The sequence below is a fragment of the Panicum virgatum genome, chromosome 9K (assembly GCF_016808335.1).
Source record: "Panicum virgatum strain AP13 chromosome 9K, P.virgatum_v5, whole genome shotgun sequence".
NCBI classification, from domain to species: Eukaryota; Viridiplantae; Streptophyta; class Magnoliopsida; order Poales; family Poaceae; genus Panicum; species Panicum virgatum.
The window spans coordinates 49,435,680-49,455,020 of record NC_053144.1 but is presented as its reverse complement, the minus strand read 5'-3'; the positions used below and the strand labels follow the sequence as shown (position 1 = coordinate 49,455,020).

Below are 19,341 nucleotides of genomic sequence, written 5' to 3'. Positions count from 1 at the left end.
TTATGTGATGCAGTACATGATGGATGCTTTCTTAGAGTCAAACCTCCAAATAAAGCAGTAGCCATTGCAGTTGCTAGTTAGGCGCTCAACGGCACACGGCACAGTGAGCGATGCTTTGGCGTCCTCACGCTCCCACGAGATCCTTGCAGTGCACGGGAAGGCACATCCGATGCTGGACAAGTGTAATGCACGCAGTGCTAAACTCTCCCACACTTAGGACCACCTCACCGTTGATCCACCTAGATGGGCCAGCCCCAGGTAGGGAGTCAAGCCACGGGCATATTGGTTGCCCCACCATCGCCTTGTACGCATCATTTGCTAGGTAGACGTGGTTATTGTTGCAGCCCGATACGATGGCTGGGAGAGCATCGGGCAATTCCAGCTCGACCTCCACTTCTCTCGGCGTCTTGTTGGACATAGCCACTTCCACCGCTGAGGTGGTTGCATCAATGACAATGTTGTTGCAGTCGATGCAGATGATGGTGCGCACAGGGCGAGCAGGACGAGGCCTGATGACTTTGGGCACCTGCAACTTTGAGATCAAGTCACGCTCCACAGGGAACAACCGCCCTGTATCTGGGGACGGCGCCCACGGTGAAATGAGAGACCCCTCAAGGGAAAGCCCCCGAAGGTGCTCTTCACAACCTGGAAGAAAACTCTCAGGCATGCACCATGCCCTCGTCACCACAGGCACCTCGCCATCATTGGTGGCCCACCGTATCGGAGGTGGAGGGTAAGACAACCACTACTACAGAATAGGTCTTTGTTCCAGGTCATTTGTTCCGGCTGCTTTTGGGCCCGGGACAATAGGTGGCTTTTGTCCCGGGTCCAACGGCTAGCCAGGCCAGGGGGGACATGAGCCTTTTGTTCCGGTTGAAGACACCAACCGGGACAAAAGGACCCCCTTTTGTCCCGGTTAGTGGCTCCAACCGGGATAAAAGGCTCTGGACATTTAGTCCCGGGTGGTAACACCAACCGGGACAAAAGGACCCCCTTTTGTCCCGGTTGGTGGCTCCAACCCGGACAAAAAGGGTCTTTTGTCCCGGTTGGTGGCTCCAATCCGGACAAAAAGATCCTTCACGTGTTAGTTTAACAGGAATGCATTCATTCTAAAGTCACATGTGGTGTGTAGGTGGGGTGGTAAAGAAATTAAACACGAGACAAGAGATCTCGAGTTCGAGTTCTAGGTTGCTTTACGTTACACATGGCCTTTAGTCCCGGTTATTTCACCCGGGACTAAAGGGTTCGGGCCCTTTGTCCCGACTTCATTGTCCCGGTTCCAAAACCGGGATGAAAGGGGGATTTGGAATCGGGACAAAAGCTTGTTTCTGTACACATCCCTCTCCCTCTTTGACACGGGAGATGGCACAAGATAATCCTGCCGGTTGCGCTTATGCGCCCCCAATAGGATGCTACTCACTGTGGTGCCGATAGGCATCGATGGAGGCGATGCTGGTAGGGGCTTGGGCGCGATGGGCCGGAACCGCCGTTCCATGGCCTCGCTAGTCTCAGCGGCTACCTCCTTCTGATGTGCACGGAATGCCATAGCAGCTCTCTAGTCTTTTGCCTGTCTTGTGTAGTTGTCAGTCATTTGCTTGCAGGTGTTGGGTGTTAAATAGAGGTGATGGCGAGGCCTGCGCTGGCCAGTTGAACCGTCGAGGCACGCGTGTATCATGCCCATGGCGATGTGTAGACCGCATGGTGGGCACGTAGACAATTTCGACACGTACATGATTCATTGCCTGCACTGGTTTGCCAAGTATGCGTAAGCAATTTTTTTTTTTGCGGGTAAGTATGCCTAAGCTTTCCCACAAGAGTGTGATCAATGGATGGTAACGTTGCCGTTTTAGTTCCATCGATATGTTCAATGGGCGTTGATGCATGCATCTGGAACCATTAAGCGGCAAGACTTTACTTGCACGGAGAAACAAGGGTTTTCATTAACACTCAAGGAATGCATGGACTATATGGGCCTGCAAGCACGCTATAGATCCTTGGTGATGAGCTTTATCGTCATAGCTGGTCATTTTTAATAGGTTATCATGATTGGATCTATTAGCAAGCCCTGCATTGTATTGCCATTAGATATCTCTTGTGATTGTGATAGATAATAGTATCTGTTCTCTTTCTGGGTCATCATTTTATTTGGAAAAATATTTTCTATAGGTACGTTATTGCTAATTCAAATTGTAAGGTAGCTAGGATTTTTTTTACACGTAATAGTGCCAAAAACAATGTCATGGTGTGTGTCCTCTTCTAGAAACTTTATTTTCCCCTTTCCTACTACGGTTTCGAGTTTGTCATGGTGTTTTGTGGTGTGATGATGTCGATTGTGGTTAGCTGGTTAATTGGCAGGTCTCACAAGGCTTATCAATCACTCCACTGGTTCGCATGCATTACGTAATGGTAGTGGTAAGCAAGCGAGCTATTAAGTATGGGAACATATCACGTGCAAACCAACTTCTCCGTGCAAACTATAGAAATTTCAATCTGAGCCATCAGATCAACATCTAAGGGGAGGGGCACAGAGAGGTGGGAGGGAGGATTTGCAAAAGTGCGATTACCCAATCCCAGAGCGGATTCAGATTGTAAAATTATCCAATCTCTCATACTCATTGAATGTTGATCCAATGATTCAGATTGGAGTTTTTTTGTTTGCACCTAATACATTCTTATATATTAATGATATAGCAAAAAAACTGCATTGCGAGGCTTCTAGAATCTACCGTTGTAGTATTTATGGGTATGCCTGCCTATATGCTGTAAGGCATCGCTAACAAACAAAATAAGTTGAGGCACTCATGAGTTGATGACTCATCATTAGGTAGCCCATTATGTCTCTTTCTGCATGCAACATGATGAGCATGAATGAATGAGTTGACCAATGGGTGCATGCTGAAGAGAAGTGACGAGTGGTCACCACATGCACTGCATGCAGACCAAGGGATGCATGTAGACTGCTAACATCCAAGTGGATTGATGTGTGCAGGCAGCGCAGCCTACCCAGCCAGGTGGCTAGTGGCATCACAAGTGGTCCCAGAGGCACAAGAAGCTAGATGCCAAATAACGTTGTTTGGGTGTTGGCTCATCCATCTCATACCCGAAACATGTAACCTGACGGATTTTTCACTCCATTTGGTTACAGGTTTGAGTTAATTTTCTAACCATTGGATTGTTAATGGGCATGAAGTCCTACCAGTTGGGTTTATGAACACATGTTTGTTTCTACAATATCCGAACCATAAACTCATTTTATTTTTACACCCAATCCAATCTAGTGCAAATATCATTTTATTTTATGAATTTATAATAAAAATTAATATTCCTTCTCCTTCACTTCTTGTTTTGGTGAACCTTGAATGTTTTGCTGGTGGGTAGGAATGTTGTTGCTTTGCTGTTGTAGTGTTTGTGTATGGATATGATGGATTATCGATTTCGGCTGGTGTTATCATAACTTGAATATAGAACTTGATATTTATATTTTTATTTCTTAAAGTAATTTTTAGTGAACAATGAACTTCTTACACATCATGTATTCCTATACACTATAAATTTGATATATTTAACTTGTTTATTATGACAAAGACTACTAGTCTAGTAAGGTGTAAATCGATCGGTACCCGTTAACCCGATGGGCACTGGTTTGCGCAAAATTCTAAAGCTATCGCGATATGGATTTTTATAATGAGTTTAGATATTTTTCATGGGTTTGGTTTGGAACGTCAAAAACCTAGTGAATTTGTATCCGTTGCCATCTCTAATCTCACCAGCAAACTAAAAAGTTGCATTTGATTTGTGCGAAATTCTAAAGCTATCGTGGTACGAATTTTTATAATGAGTTTAGATATTTTTCCGTAGGTTTGGTTTGGATTGTCAAAAATCTAGTGAATTTTTATCCGTTGCCATCTCTAATCTCACTGGCAAGCTAAAAAGTTGCATTCTATACATCATCTAGATGCCAGCAGCCGCAAACCCCAGTCCACCACTATGGTTGTTCATATTTACTACAAAAAACCACCAAAAAGGCTACCTGAGGTGGCAGATTGTATGACGAAGTTTTTCAAGCCTAGAGCTACATCATGGACGAGTCTTTATATATCGAAAACTCCAACAGCCGATCGGTCGCTACATCAAACAATCGTGCGATCCGTCTGGCCTACCTACGACATGTTGAAGCATCATGGCCCACGCCTCCCAGGTCCCGCATCCATCCTTCTGACAGAATTCTGCATGCTCTCTACCCTAGTACAATGGGCACTTGAGCCTTTTAAGTATAAAAGTTTTGAGCTAAAAAAATATTTTATCTCCTTCATATGATCTTTGTTTCGATAACGGATTGTACTGTTGTGTTCTAGATGACAAGACAAACAAAACTAGACCCCATTTGTATATATTTTGGTGATGTTTTGCACTAGTAGCAAATTTTTTAGCGATTTTTTGCACTAGTAGCAATTTATGTGTAAATTTGAGTTTGAATGTTATTGAAAAAGTTACTACAGCATACATATATAAGTTGCTAATAAGTGCAGGTGACAACTTATATGCATGGCCACGACCCAACGCTTCCATACAACCCCCACATGGCTCGCACCCTTCCTCCAGCTGCCCTTCATTTTTATGGCCTTCCACATTAAGACCCATCTCTGCAAGCGGCTTTGATTTGACCCAGACTTGCTCGCGTGGCTCGCACTTCTTTTTTATGGCAATTTATGTGACGACTTGCTTTCTTTCTCTAGCAATTTATGTGTATCGACTCACTGTGGTGATGTATATGACAACTTTTATTTTGTGTTAACTTTATGTATATAGTGTATGCTAAATTTTATTTACAATAACTAACATCTTATACATGTGGGAACTCATGTTTATAACGGATTATACTTTTGTGACACTTTCTTTTATAATAATTTATAAGTAACTTTTGCCGCAATTTATATGTTATATGTGTGGCAACTCTTGTGTATGAAACCTGGCAACTTATGTGTATAGCAAATAGCAATTTGCTACTAGCGCAAAATGTCCTCAAAATATATGCAAGTGAGATCAAGTCTTGTACGTCTCATCACGTAGAACACAATGCTGCTATCGGTATCCAAATTGGATATCATATGAAAGAGATAAAATATTTATTAAAAAAGTTGCATGTTAGAAAAAAGAATCTGGACAAGACTTTCGTCCATACTGTAGTTCAAAAGTGACATTCATTAGTGTGAGGGGAGGCGTGGGTTAAATCCGAGAGGAAAGAGGGGTCGCGCACTGGCCTATCACGCAATAGGTCGCGCTTTATCCCAGTCCGAACCCCGTTAAAAGGTGATCTGTCGCGTCGGGGTGTGACCCTTCCACTCAGCTCTTCTTCTCCGTATACGAAACCACTTACAACCCCCTCTACCTCGTGCGTCTTTCCCTCCCGTATAGATCTCGTGCATATTTTTTATAACATGTGATTGTTCCTTAAAAAAATTTATCATCTTCATATGATCTCCGTTTTGAATACCGTTTGTACTATTGTAATCTACGTGACGAAGATAAAATATTTTTATGAATAATTATCTTTAATAAAAAGCTATGCAAAGAAAGGACACAAGGGATACAGTGAGCCACATGCATAACAGACCGCTCGTTCTGCTGTTACTAGCATCCAATTGCTGGTTTGATGTGTTTTACTTTGGGCTAATGGGTGGCTCTTCTATAAGGGGCTATGAGAGGAGGAAGTCCAGACGCGCCGGCTGTGCTCAAGAGTCGCGACTCGCGAGGTCGCGCGTGCGCGACGAGTGGTCTGTTAGTTTTTTTCTTTTTATTTACTTTTTTTAGAAAGAAAACATGAAAATTTTATTCATTTACAAAGATATTCTTAGGTACATGGAGGAACTCCGGTGGACTGATGAACCAAATATATCTCTCAGGGGCAAAAGAACACACACCCTTAGCTAAACTATGGGCTTCTCCATTGCACTTTCGACTTTCATGCTTGAAATGAACTGCTCCCACAAGATTTTTCCTGAATTGAATTTCATTCAAAATGGCTCTATATAGGCATAAATTATTATTATTTATTTATTTTTTTATACTTTTTAAGCACAGATGGGTGACTCCTATCTATATTCTGAAAAATGGATAAGCTATCCATCACACGACCCATTGCAGCCCACTCTGCCGCTTCCTCACTAGCATGCTGCCCATTGTTCCACATCGCCGCTGGACTGCTAATTTTTTACTCGTGGAAACCAGCAGCTTTCCCCCATGCAACACTAGCAAGCAGTTGCGTGCTTTTACTGCTTTTTAATGCACCAGACGTTAGCTTGTGCCGCTAATTTGTTACTTTGGCCCTATGAAACGCAAAAATTTTTTTGATGGAATCTTACTAATTTGAAGTATTAAATGAAGTCTATTTATAAAACTTTTTTGCACAGATGTGTTGTAAATTGCGAGATGAATCTAATGATGCTAATTAATTCATAATTAGTGGATGATTAATGTAGCATTACTGTTGCAAATTATGGATTAAGTAGGTTCATTAAATTCATCTCGCGATTTACAGCTCATTCATACAAAAAGTTTTATAAATAGACTTTGTCTAAATATTTGATGTGATGTTTTTTTGTGTTTACGGGATTTACGAGAAGTGATCTAAACAGGGCCTTTGCTAAGATTTTGTGACCAGATATGTTGTTTAACTAATACAGTCAACAGTTATCTAAAATTAATTCAACAGTTCCAAAAAACTAGTTCAACAATTTACATCAAAGTGTCGAAATAGTATGTCAAAAATATTGAACACATGAATCCTATCTGTTGAAATAGTATATTCAATTGTTGATTTTCAAAATAAAGTTAAAATATATTCATGTTGGATCTTATTTTGTTACATAAATCCCAATAAACATCATAGTACAAACAGAATATTAAATGCATTGATAGATTAAAAGAAAAATAAAATCAAAGTTTCAAAATCTAAAAGAATCCTCTCAACTACCCATCCGTTGCACCCAACCATGCATCACCACGTGTCCTACCCAGCCGCATACTGCCATGCGAGTCCAGTTCGCTGTAAATTCGTGCGCCTCGGGCAGTCGGCCCTGCTCTTTCGGATTTAATCCAATCCGTTCATCACGGTATGCACACGTCTCAAACAGTGGAAAATGTACAGTATGTTTTCTACCGGAAGATGCATAGCCCAGCCCGGACGACGAGTATCGGCCCACCAGTAATGATTAATTCGGCCCAATCGAAACCGCCATCACCACACAGCCGAACCATCCAGAAACAGGCTCGGACCCATTGTCTCATCTCTCTCGGTGCCGCCGCGTCGTCTCCTTCCCCCCAAACCCCCCACCCCAAACCCTACCCGCCGGCAGTCCTGGCCGCCAGCCGCCCAGCCCGCCACACCCCTCGTCCTCGGCTCCGCCTGCGCGCCGCGCCGCCGCCAGGAGCGATTCGCAATCTCGGTGTGGAGGAGCCCCTGTAGCCGGCACCCGCGGGCCGCTCCCGCCTTCCTTAAGCGCCGGCGCCGCCCCGTACGCGCAAAATCCCTCTCAGAGCCCACCGGGAGAGAGCGGAAAAGCGGGGGGAGCAGAGGGCGATGGCGTCGTCGGAGGGCGACGCGAACAAGCTGTGGCGCATCCGGCGCACGGTGATGCAGATGCTGCGCGACCGCGGGTACCTGATCTCTGAAACCGAGGACATCGGCCTCACTAAGGCGGACTTCGTGGCGCGCTACGGCGACCCCGTCCGCCGCGACGACCTCATCATCAGCCGCCACAAGAAGGACAGCCCCGCCGACCAGGTCCCTCCTCTGTCCCGCCGCCCCTGCTTCGCCCCTTCCGCCGCTGCAGCAGCAGCAGCGTAACCCTAGCCGTGTCGTGCCTCTGCAGATCTACGTGTTCTTCCCGAACGAGGCCAAGCCCGGCGTGAAGACGATCAGGAACTACGTCGAGAAGATGAAGCAGGAGAACGTCTTCGCCGGCATACTCGTCGTGCAGCAGGCGCTCAGCGCGTTCGCACGCAGCGCCGTGCAGGAGGTCTCCCAGAAGTACCATCTGGAGGTCTTCCAGGTCCACTCTCCATTCCCTTTTTGCCGCATTGGCATATCTCTATGTCAGTATGTGCGCTACTCGTGGAAAACGGTGGCTGATGCTTAATGTGATTGCTGTGCAGGAAGCTGAGCTTCTTGTGAACATTAAGGAGCATATCCTAGTGCCGGAGCACGAGCTCCTGACACTGGAAGAGAAGAAGACGTTGCTAGAGCGGTACACCGTGAAGGAAACCCAGGTCTGATAATTTTCGCTATTCTTTCCTCATTGTGACCTAACTACTTTGTGTTTTTGTAAAAAAAAGCATAATCGTTCTAAAATTTATTCCTGTGTTGGACTCTTTGGGTTAAGGTTTCATTATGTACAACATTTGCACGAAACAATGCCTGGGTTTGCATATGGGGAAATGATTGTTCTCCCATGTTTTTCATGAAGCAATAAGATGCTGAACTTTGAGCTATTTTCAGCTGGTCATCATGCTGTATCTTGATAGCATATTTGTTTGTTTGATTTTTGTTGCCTAATTGGGAGCCAACAAAGTGCATAAATGCCCCGTTTGATTTTAGTTGGCACATTGGAACCAAAAAAGCAAATGTTTTCAGCCAAATTGACAATCTGCATTAGTTGTGACTTAAATCGTAAAAGAACCGGTGGCATGTATTGATTAGTAAAATGGTATAGAGAAATCAAAAGTGTCGAAATTTGAACTTTTAGGGCAGTGTACACATGCACATTATCTGGCTGGCTATCTATTGTTTATCCAAATTGTGAAGAAATAGGTCAAACCATAGTTAACCTTATTGATTTTGTTACTGCCATTAATTTGCATTGTAGACTAGGACTGTTAAGTATAATATTGTTGATCATCACTCAGGATTACAAGAGCTGTTTATGATTTTTTATGTATGATTTCAGTAAAGAAGAGTGATACACTATATGTGCAAAATGTTATCCGAAGTGCTAAAATTCTAAAAGAGTAGGGTGGGAATGGGACTATGGGAGGAACACAATGCTATTAGAAAATTTATTAGAGCAGAAGTATAGGTAGAATCTGATTTGTAGTATGAATAGGATACTAGTGCATGACGCGCGCTATCGCGCGCGCTCATTAACCATCTGAATTCACTTATTGTTTTAATACATTCGGAATTTTGGCTATGTGGTGGGAGTAAATGGGATTTCATTTTTTGTATGAAACGCTGGTTCTCTGAGCTGGCTTTGGAAAGAAAGTTAAGCAAATATGCTGTAAGAATATGGAAGCACAGGAATGATGATCAATACTCAAGCGTAAGTTCTTAGCATTTTCAGTAAGAAAAGTGGAGAACACTTTACAAATATCAGAGACAAATAAAGACTTTAATGGGCTCATGGTCAATAATGGTTTATACAGTAAACATGTCATTGCCGTAGACATCTTAAAGCAGTCCCTAATTAGCGGAGAAGTAAGCATATTAGTGGCTACAGCATAAGGGAGGTGTTCATTGGCGATAGCCTTCACATAATTGAAGGCTAGGCGGGTTAAATACAGCACACTGCAAGACTTTTGAAGAGCACTTGATTCTTTGCAAAATGATAAGTGCTCCACAATTGCATAACTCGCCATTCAAGCTACATATATCTATAGGCTTTGACAATAATAGATGTCATATTTGACTCCCGACATGGCTTCATATTTCTGCAAGAAGGAAACATGTACAAGAGTGTTGTTAGTCCAACTAAGTAAAGTATAAATTGTAGGGTATGTAAATGCATCAATAAATGGCTTTTCTTGACGTACCAGCATAGGCAAACATTTTTTTTGTTCCACTTCAAAGTTTAGGCTTCAAATGTTCCTAAAGCAGTTGGCAATTTTCTTCCATACTAATATAAAAAAAGGTTCAAACGTGAACCATGTATATAAGGTGGGCCTGCATGATCATTTTATTCAAGTGTACACAAATAATCAAGAAACTCACAATACTACTGACTGGAAAACACATGACACCTACCTTGAACTGAGCCAACTCTCAATCTTTGAAAAATTATGAACATACCTACCAGGTGTAGAAATTATGAACATGGCCATATACTGTTCAAAAATTAATAATGCTGGAACTTACAGGAAGTCATTGTTGATTCAGACCACCATTTTTTTTATCATAAGGAAACCATTCAAGGATGGCAACTCCAAAGAACAGAGCATAGCCAGTAAATAGAATACCCCCTTAAAGCAACACATATACTTCACAAGTAATAATATGAATCTTCCATATCTAGGATAATATAGAGGCTTAAAAGAATAGAACCACTCCTTTTGCGGCATCTAGTAATTAATGCACAAACTGAATACATGAACAACCCAGATCAAGTGAGAATTTTACCCCAAAAGTGAAATCTAGCGCAAATCTCACATGAAAAATATGAGAGAACCCAAACCTCTTTCCTCTGTGGTAGAATTCACATATTCATTTATTAATACCTGGAGTTTGCACTGAACAAACTGCAGGGGAAAAATAAATATTAGGAAGTCTAACTTGATATATGACAATTGATGGAAAAAAAATCTTTGGCTACCCAGATCCATTTTCTCAAGATAAATGAGCTTATATAAATTGATCTCATGTTTCTTCGGTGGTTGGTGCCTCGATGGTTACAGTGTCAGTGCCGGAGGCCTGCTCCCGGATGACAACCTGAGCAAGACCTTGGCCCTCATAATGTTGTGCTTGCTACATTGCTCAAACAATCCATCCAGGCGTGTACTCCATCTCAATTGTGGAAGCACCTATGTATATGCATGGCAAGAGAGAGAGAGAACAGAATGCATCATAAAAAACAACAATTTTATGCTACACAGCATAAAAAAACCACTCTAGAAAAAAGAGTAATCAAGCATGTTTTTTGTTCCTGCAAATGAAAAATAATTTCTATGCTACACAGCAGCCAACATTAGAACGACACAAACAGGTGCTGGAATGAAGAACTAATAGATTCACACATGCTTAATAGAAGTACATCATATCCAAAGACTAATTGGGTAGTTAATTACCTTACTGCGATGAATTTGGCAAATGACTGATGCTCGGATGTTGCTTCCTTGGCTCCATCGTCATCAAGTGAAACTGCATGAAGGATGAGTAATTGCATCAAGTGAGCTCAATCCAGACCCCTTCCGGCACCGTCGCTGTTCCTGTTGCCCTGGCCGTTTGTGCGTTGGGGACGGAACACAAAAGATCTGAACTTGGACCTTGAAATCTTGAATTGAACCCTGATTAGAGGAAGAATGAGCGGATCCATTCACTGGTAGCAAGGAGAGGCTGCTGATTGGGGATGGGAAGTATGCAGAAGGGACATACCAGTTGTAGTTGCGCAGCTCGTCGGGGGAGGAGCGCGACAGCCTTCCACAGTGGCATTGGGGGCGTCGGAGCTGCACCGCCACCGACGATGCTATCAACGGTGGAGCGCTGGAGGAAGAGCTCGGCGGGGATGTTGGGGGCAAAGTCGATGGGTGCGAAGGATTTGATGCGGATTTGATGCGTTCGTCAGACCCGGCGCCTGGGTCTCGTTGCGCGCGGATCCATGTGCGGAGCGCAGGAGCAGCGCAAATCTGGCAGCCGGAGGTGACGATGGCGTTGCGGAGGAGGAGGCGCAGGCCGCTGCGCCCGTTGATGGCCGGAGCGGAGGTGGCGTGATGCGGAGCCCGCCCGGTCTGGTCGCCACGTCGCGCCTCTCTTCTGCCGCCGGTGCAAGCGGAGAGAGCAGGGCCGCGGCCGCCGCGCGTGCCTGGCCCTGCTCGCCACGGCTGGCGCGAGAGAGAGGGGGGGAGGAGGGGGGGAGAGGGAGAGATGGAGACGAGCGGACGTCGCCGTGGGGATTCACCGCACCTGGCCAGATGCCGCCGCCGCGCACCTCTTTTACCGCCGGTATCGGGGAGGCCGTCGCGGACGTTGCAGCCGCGCTGGAGGAGGCCGCGTAGTGATACGCCGAGAAGGGGTCCTTGCTCGCCGCCCGGATCCGCGGACCCGTGCCCCTCGGAGTAGGGGAGGGGCGGCGCGGAGGGCGCAGGGGAGGCCACCGCAGCTCCTCATCACCCGCGGACCCGGCAAGGAGGGAGCAGGGGATGCCGGAGGCCGCGCGGTGGAGGCTCCGCCCCTCCACAGCTGCCCCGCCGCCGGATTTGGCCGGCGAGCTCGTGCAGGGTACCTGACGCGGAGAGGGAGGGGCGGCGCCTGGATCCGTTGGCGCTGGGAGGAGGGAACTCCCGGGAAGCAAGGGCCGGAGAGGGAGGAGCCGTGGAGGCCCCGCCGCTCAGCCCCGCCGGCGAGAGAGAGAGGAGAGTGGGCCGCCGCCTTCCGCCCGCCGCGCCACCGGGAGACGCGGCGGAGCTCCGGCTCGCCGCATGGATGGCGACGGCGGTGCGGGGTGGGGGGGGGAGGCGTTGGCGGTGCTGAACGAGGAGGGAGGGGCAGTGGCGTGTGTCGCGGTGGAGGGGACAGAGCGAGCGAGACAGATATTTTTGGCTGATGGGAGTGAAGGTGGAAGGGACTCGGGAGACTTCCATCCAACGGCGAGCAGACACGTGGCTATAGCAGATGTGAATGGAGTGTGCTGAAATCAATTGCTGCGGGCGCTGCAGGAGGAGGCGTGCTCATTTCAACTATCAAACAGTGACGGTAGATGTCGCCGGACGATCAAAATCCAACGGCTGATTGATTTCTGGACGACGTGGACAGCCTCCCTGTGCGCTGTGGGAACCAACTTTCATCTATAGAAATTCAAATATGTAATAAAAAAATAATACTTTCAGATATGATTAGCACTACTGACTGATAACTGATTTCAGTGCATATTAAGTTAGATAGTGTTAAGAACGGAACTCTACTGGCCAGTGGTGAAACTAGGGAGTAGGGATGACCCCACAATGGCCACAACCACGGCCCCTTACCCCAAACGTTTTTTTTGTGGACCCTAATATACCCTTAATAAAACTGCATGCTGTGGCTTAGTTTTCAACCAACCCTGGTTCTGCTCCTGCTACTGTGCTCATTATTCGGGGGTCTTATCTGGGCAGTTGGTTTCCTAATATCATAAATTCGCTCCTTGTGTCATGTTTGTTTGAAGAGCATAATGTTCAAGGCTGTGTTTGGCAGGTGCCAGCCGCCTCTTATCTCATAGTCGCCTTAATTTCGTCAAGCTTTAGATGTCTTAACAAATAAATGCTTTGTGATGAGATGAAGAGACATTCTTTGTATCCTCTGCAGATACTTTGTGTTCTGATGATATCGAACTGTCTGTGATGCAGCTCCCCCGGATTCAGATTACAGACCCGATAGCAAGATACTACGGCATGAAGCGTGGGCAGGTTGTGAGGATCATCCGACCCAGTGAAACTGCTGGAAGATACATCACCTACCGCTACGTTGTCTGAGCTTCCCCTACATTTCCCATGGCTTGAGCTTCTGCCGTGAACCATGACCAAGTGAAAATTTTCCCCTAGCTTCTAATCTCGCTGTGTACTTTGAAACACTGTTACCGCTGAGAACTTGAAGTGCCGTCGAAGTGCTCTGGTGCTTTTCCCTGAGAACTGATTGACGTTACGCTGTTTTAGCACTATAATTAGTTTTCCTGTAGCTGTAGCTGCGTTACATCTATGAAATCGTTGTTCCGATTTGAAGAGGACAAGCTTTGACCTGTACCGGCTTCCAGTTGCCAGGATGCTGTGTTATTCACGCTCCTTGCTTGGAGGCCACAATTTTTGTCTGACGGGGGCAGTCTGGTTTTTGAGATGCAAGCACGGCGTAATATACGTGCGTAGCTCTGTTTGATTTCATGTTTGTTGTAGGTTGGACGACACATGGACAATGGTTTGCTTGTTCAGCCGAAGTGCCAGATCGAGTTAATCGACGACGACTCTCAAGCTAGTGCTTCAATGGTATGACATGACCCTGTGGGGAGATCTAAGAAATAGCAAGCTGCCAATTCCCAAGCCTGCTATCGATTTGGATTAGTCAGGCTAACTCACATTCTTTCTCACTAGAAACCTTTCTTACGGTCATCGTTTTTGGTAAACTACTGAAGGGCTTTTCGACGTATCCGCGTCCTCTTGGCTTCTCGGAAAGGGTGATTTTCTTTCTCTCTCTCTCCCTCTCGTGCAGTTGCGAGAACCACACGGCAAGATGTAGAATCCGGCCTGATCCGCCTTCACCCTTTCAGCAAGTCGCTGCCAGAGAAAAAAAGCTCTTCCTCGCCCAAGTCAGTCAACGATGCGGACGGCGGCGACGGGGACATGCCCCCGCGCGACCGGCCGGCGTGCAACCGGCCGCGGGCGATGTGTCGTTCATCACTCGTATCATCTGTCCTACAGTCCAAGAATATTCATCCAGATCGGAGCGCCACAAAAGGCCTGCTCCCGCTTAAGGGTGTAAAGAGGTGATTTGCACCTCTAACTTTTTTTAGTTCAAAATTTTATACTACGCTTTCAAAATAGAATATTATTTTAAAAAAATAGTACAAAATTTTGAACTAAAAAAAATTGGAGATGCACCTAAATAATACCAATTTGCACCCCTACTCCCGCTGTCCTTGAACCAGGCGTGAAATCACCCACGTGTTAAAACCGGTGGGGAAAAAATCTGCGCAACCTTGCACCACGGTAAAAACAGAAAACGCCAACCTTCATCATTTTGAAATGTTATAATATATTTTAGCTTGGTTATAAATATAACTATCAACCATATAAAAATTTATTAGCATCTACTTTGTAGAAAAGTCAAACTAACTAATAATTTAGGATGGAGGGAGTACAAAACAAACAAATACACTTTCAAACCCAGATATGCTTCTTTACAATTCTTTGTAATATTATAATCCCAAACATGACCTAAAACTTCTCAATTTCTGGAACAAGGGAGTAGTAGCACGAAAGGGACGGGACATGGGGACACCAACATATCTATGGTTGCTCACGATCACACCCCTCTTTCGATCGTGTAGGTCCCGGTCCCGATCATGTGCATTGTAGGGAGGTCAGATGTTGGTCTATCAGGCCAGGCACGAGCATCACTGCAGCGGATGCGGTGCCCAGCTGTTGAGGTTACTCAAGTACTCAACCATTCAGAGGCCACGGCACGCAGCCTATGAACCGGATAATTGCAACCTGATTTCAGAGGGAGCTATAATAAGCACTACCAAAGAAAACCCAATAGAATAATTACGTACAAAGACAGTCAAAGGAGTGGCTTTTACACCTATCTTTGACTGACAAGGGTTGGGTGCAGCTGTTGTCTCGAGCCCTAGCCAATTTGCTAGGCGCAACCTGCCGTTCTCAATGCGGACAAAACAACAACAATACACTAGTACAACGACTGGAGGCGCCAGCGAAGCACATGATTCGAATTTCGACCAGCCCTGCAAAAATCCCCATATTCTTTGTTTTGTCCGACTCCACCCAGGTAAATCCTCCCAAGGGTAAGAAGGGTAAAATACCGTTGCTGTCACTTCGCAGTCGCACTTCAGATTTGTCTCGATTCAAGTAGGCGGGTAACAGACTAGTCAAGGCACCGGGTAGCTCTCGCTATCACTGGACGAGGTCAAAATTAGGATTTAGCTGTGGCTGATGACGACAATTATGTTTGAATTGTCATGTGCGCAGGGATTGATATTCCTTTGTTTCGTCACAGAGAGCTGACTTTCTTATCGAAGACAGCATGGGATGACAGAATATTACAGGAGAGACAACTAGATAAGACTCGACCAGTATACCAATAGCTTAGAAAATTTAGCTGAAAGAACTGCTCCCGCAAAGAGGTGATGCTGAAAGTTCCATTCCCCCTATGGCTGATGCTTTCCAAATAAAAAGGTTAGAAAATAGAGCAAAGACCAGGCCACCAAGTAGACGGTGTATAGCACACGGTTAGCAGCTTGTTGAAAGCTTAAGCATTCAAACAGAACATTTCTAGCTACAGATCCAAGGCTCACAAGTATGCAAGCTTGTTGAGAGTTTAAGCATAACAATTAACAATAGAGCATTTCTAACTACCCAGGAGGCCAGGTCCCAGATGATACTAAGTTTCCAAGTAAGGTAATCAAACTTAAAGTGCCAATATAATGACTGAAAAGCATGCTGGTTGTTCCAAGATGGAACTTTGAAAGGTGATATCAGGATTTAGGCACATCAAGAATTACAGTTCCATACAGATACTACAAGCACTAGTAGTAGCTGAAAAAGAGATACAGAATTGCAAACAGATCTTACAGCTTACATGATTATCGCATCCCGAGTTGATGCAACGATCAAATTGACCACCTAGCATCCACCGACAACTTCGGTGCCTCAATATGGTTGGCTTGCCAATCATTTTGCCCCTGATCCGCCCATAACAAGGCTATATGTATAGCATCATTGAGCCTCACCAAAAGGTTTCACAATCCACTGCGTGATCAGCATCAGCTACATGGTGTCTGAATCTTCCTTGTTATAGGCCAGCGGGAACTCATCAAACTGCTCCGAGACATCACGGCCCTGTCCAATGCTCTTCAGAGAGTGGTAAGCCCGATACATCGAGTACCTCTCCTTCGGACGAGGCTGGGTACATGCAAATGCAACCTTCAAGAACTCCTCAATCTCCTTGTCATGATCCTTTCCGCGCAATGGCCTATCAACAACATCACCAATCCGACCAGAAGCCTTGAGCTGATTTACCCAATCCACCAATGTCCCCTTGAACCCTTCCCCCGTCACATCAGTTACCACAGCAGCAGCCTCTTGCCCACTCACAAGCTCAAACAATATCACTCCAAATGCATATGCATCGCCTTTCATTGTACCAACTGGATTGCTAGCACACTCTGGGGCAACATAGCCAAACTCCCCAAAGTCCCCATTCAAGAAAGGACTAGTATCACCGCCCTCGCCAGGCGCCATCCGGACCAGCCTCGTGAGCCCAACATCCGTGATCCGAGCCTCATAATCCTCATCAAGAAGCACAGCACTTGAGCTCAAGTTCTGATGAATCTGCGGAACCTGGAACCCATGGTGCAGCCACGCGAGGCCTCTTGCCGTCCCAACAGCAATCCTCAGCCGTGTTGCCCAATCCAGCGGCGCTTCGCCTGGCTTCTTCATCACCGACGAAAGAGCCCCACTCTCCATATGCTTGTACACCAGCAGCCTCTCATCCTCGACAACACAGAACCCCAGCAGTGGCACGATGTTGGGATGACGCAGCTGCCCAATCCGCCCCATCTCTGCTCTGAAAGCCTTCTCCGAGAGCGGGCAGGAGTGCAGGCGCTTGACCGTCAGCGCAGACCCGTCCCGTAGCACCGCTCGGTAAGCAGTCCCCGCCCGTGAGCTCCCGGCGACCACGATGTGGCTGGTGTTGAAGTCCTGCGTGGCGGCCATCAGGTCGGCAAGCTTGACCTTGACGATCGGCTTCTGGAAGAGGGAGACCGGGGCCAATCGGTTGTGCGCCGCCCGCAGCCTCTCCGCCCACCAGCTCCCGTCCTCCACGGCAGCGCCGGCGGAGTCGCTGGCGCCGCGCCTCTGGCGGCGGCGGCCCTTGCCGGTGCACCGCCAGAAGAAGTAGGCGAGGAGCAGCGAAGCGGCGGCCCCGAAGACCCCCGCGGCGATGACGATGCCGAGGCCAGCGCCCCCCAGGCCGCGGCCGCAGCGCGAGGAGACGGGGCGGCCGCAGAGGCCCGAGTTGCCAGAGAAGGAGTCCTTGGGGAAGTTGGCGCCCAGCTGGGTCGGGATCTGGCCGTCGAGCCTGTTCTCCGAGAGGTCGAGCGACTTGAGTCGGTCGAGGCGCGCGAGGGAGGCCGGGATCTGGCCGGAGAGCTGGTTCCCGGCGAGCTTGAGCGAGTTGAGGAAGCGGCAGTTGGCGAGCTCCGCGGGGATGGGGCCGGTGAGCTTGTTGGAGGAGAGGTCGAGGGTGACGACGAAGGGGAGCCAGTCGCAGAGCGCGGGGGGTATCTGGCCGTCGAGCTCGTTGGCGGAGAGGTCGAGCGTGGTGGCGGCGCGGCAGTACTGGAGGGAGGAGGGGAGGGCGCCCTGGAGGCCGAACCCGGAGAGCGTGAGCGAGTTGACGCGGGACTCCTGCATGTTCCAGCACAGGATGCCGTCGTAGCTGCAGACGGCGCCGCCGGAGGTGTTGGCGAAGTTCCAGGAGGCGAGGCGCCCGTCGGGGTCGCGGAGGCCGGACTTGACGCCCCGGAGGCAGCGCAGGTCGTCCTCCTGCGGCGCCGGCGCGGGCTGCGGCGCGGCGGGCAGGGCGAGGAGGAGCGGCGGCAGGAGCAGGAGGAGGAGGCGGGGAGGAGGCATGGCGGGCGGATGCGCGCGGATTGGTGGCGTCGCGGTGGTGGTGGTAGTGGGGGGGGGGGGGGGGGGGGAAGAGGGGGGGGAGTGGTTTGACCAGGTGGGAGAGGGGAGTCTGCCTGCCTGCTGCGGTGTAGTGGATGGGGAGGGAACGTAGCACTAGCACTGGGGCGGGGTGGGTCGGGCGGGGCTAGGCAGGCGGCGAGGTGCGCCGTGTCGTCTGGCGTGCGGCGTGATGCGCGCTCGGCCTCTAGTAGTGTAGTGGGGTTGGTTTTGGTTGGGTCGGGTCGTCCGTGGACTGTGCCGCGGGGTCGCCGAGATGCGGGGGTGAACAGTAGGGCACGGGGACGGCGCGGTGAAAAGGGCTGGGTTGCCACTTGCCAGCTTGGGCTCGAGAGCTGGGAGCCTGGGAGATTTTTTTTTTTTTTGAGGGAGAGCCTGGGAGATTTGGGATCACCGGAACTGGCTGGAGAGCCATTGGCGACAGGGCGAGATGGGGAAAGGCCGGTTGGATTGTGGCTGGCAATGTATATAACTCGGATTTGGTGAAAATCTCTTTCTCTTGATCCAAACACAAATAACTTTACGTACGAAAGACTGTACAGAAATGAGATGTGGATGTGTATGAAATGTTGTCATGAACTTTGCGCCCCAAAAATATCACCACTAATATTTGGGCTGATTGGTTGAACAGTGATCGGTAGAGTTGCCATGCTTGTGCTGCATGCCAGGTGAATAAGATGAGGCTAGGCCATATAAATCTCATATGTGCTGTAAATTACCCATATCTCTTGGTATATTCTTATTTCTTTTTGGTACTCCAATTCATTTTAAATATGAACCATCCACGTATGCAGGAAAATGGCATTATAGGCGTTGTGCTTCAAGAAATGCCAGCACTAACTGTTGCTGTGTCACACATATCGTGCCCTATGGTTGCTGTGCGTCATGCTAGTGCCAACTAGATGAATAAGATCGGACTTTGTTTAGATGCAAAATTCAAAATTTTAAAATTATCACATCAAA

The 19,341-nt window shown here is 47.5% G+C and overlaps 2 protein-coding genes, 1 long non-coding RNA gene and 1 pseudogene across 6 annotated transcripts; 1 reads left to right on the top strand and 3 right to left on the bottom strand.

The window, feature by feature from the left end:
• Nucleotides 1-667, bottom strand: LOC120648077 (annotated as a pseudogene).
• A 6,597-nt stretch (nt 668-7,264) lies between these two features.
• LOC120651948 (DNA-directed RNA polymerases II and IV subunit 5A-like) lies at nt 7,265-13,697 on the top strand. 2 transcript variants are annotated; one of them, XM_039929591.1, is made up of 4 exons: nt 7,265-7,783; nt 7,872-8,051; nt 8,155-8,268; nt 13,309-13,697. In XM_039929591.1, the coding sequence occupies exons 1-4, from the start codon at nt 7,580-7,582 to the stop codon at nt 13,432-13,434; spliced, it is 624 nt and encodes a 207-aa protein (XP_039785525.1). In that variant the 5' UTR covers nt 7,265-7,579; the 3' UTR covers nt 13,435-13,697. The 2 variants fall into 2 exon arrangements, with proteins under 2 accessions (XP_039785525.1, XP_039785526.1); XM_039929592.1 differs by having other exon boundaries at nt 13,268-13,697.
• On the bottom strand, nt 9,358-11,550 carry LOC120651949. 3 transcript variants are annotated; one of them, XR_005666374.1, is made up of 5 exons: nt 11,363-11,550; nt 11,056-11,274; nt 10,511-10,791; nt 9,808-10,445; nt 9,358-9,705 (listed from the first exon to the last, which is right to left on the bottom strand). It is a non-coding gene; the product is annotated as an uncharacterized LOC120651949 (long non-coding RNA). The 3 variants fall into 3 exon arrangements; XR_005666372.1 differs by having other exon boundaries at nt 9,358-10,445; nt 11,363-11,548; XR_005666373.1 differs by having other exon boundaries at nt 9,358-10,445; nt 11,056-11,253; nt 11,363-11,548.
• Nucleotides 13,698-16,064: 2,367 nt separating the features above from the next.
• Nucleotides 16,065-18,364, bottom strand: LOC120651947 (inactive LRR receptor-like serine/threonine-protein kinase BIR2). Its single transcript, XM_039929590.1, has one exon. The coding sequence runs from the start codon at nt 18,319-18,321 to the stop codon at nt 16,456-16,458; it is 1,866 nt and encodes a 621-aa protein (XP_039785524.1). The 5' UTR covers nt 18,322-18,364; the 3' UTR covers nt 16,065-16,455.
• Between the last annotated feature and the right edge of the window lie 977 nt (nt 18,365-19,341).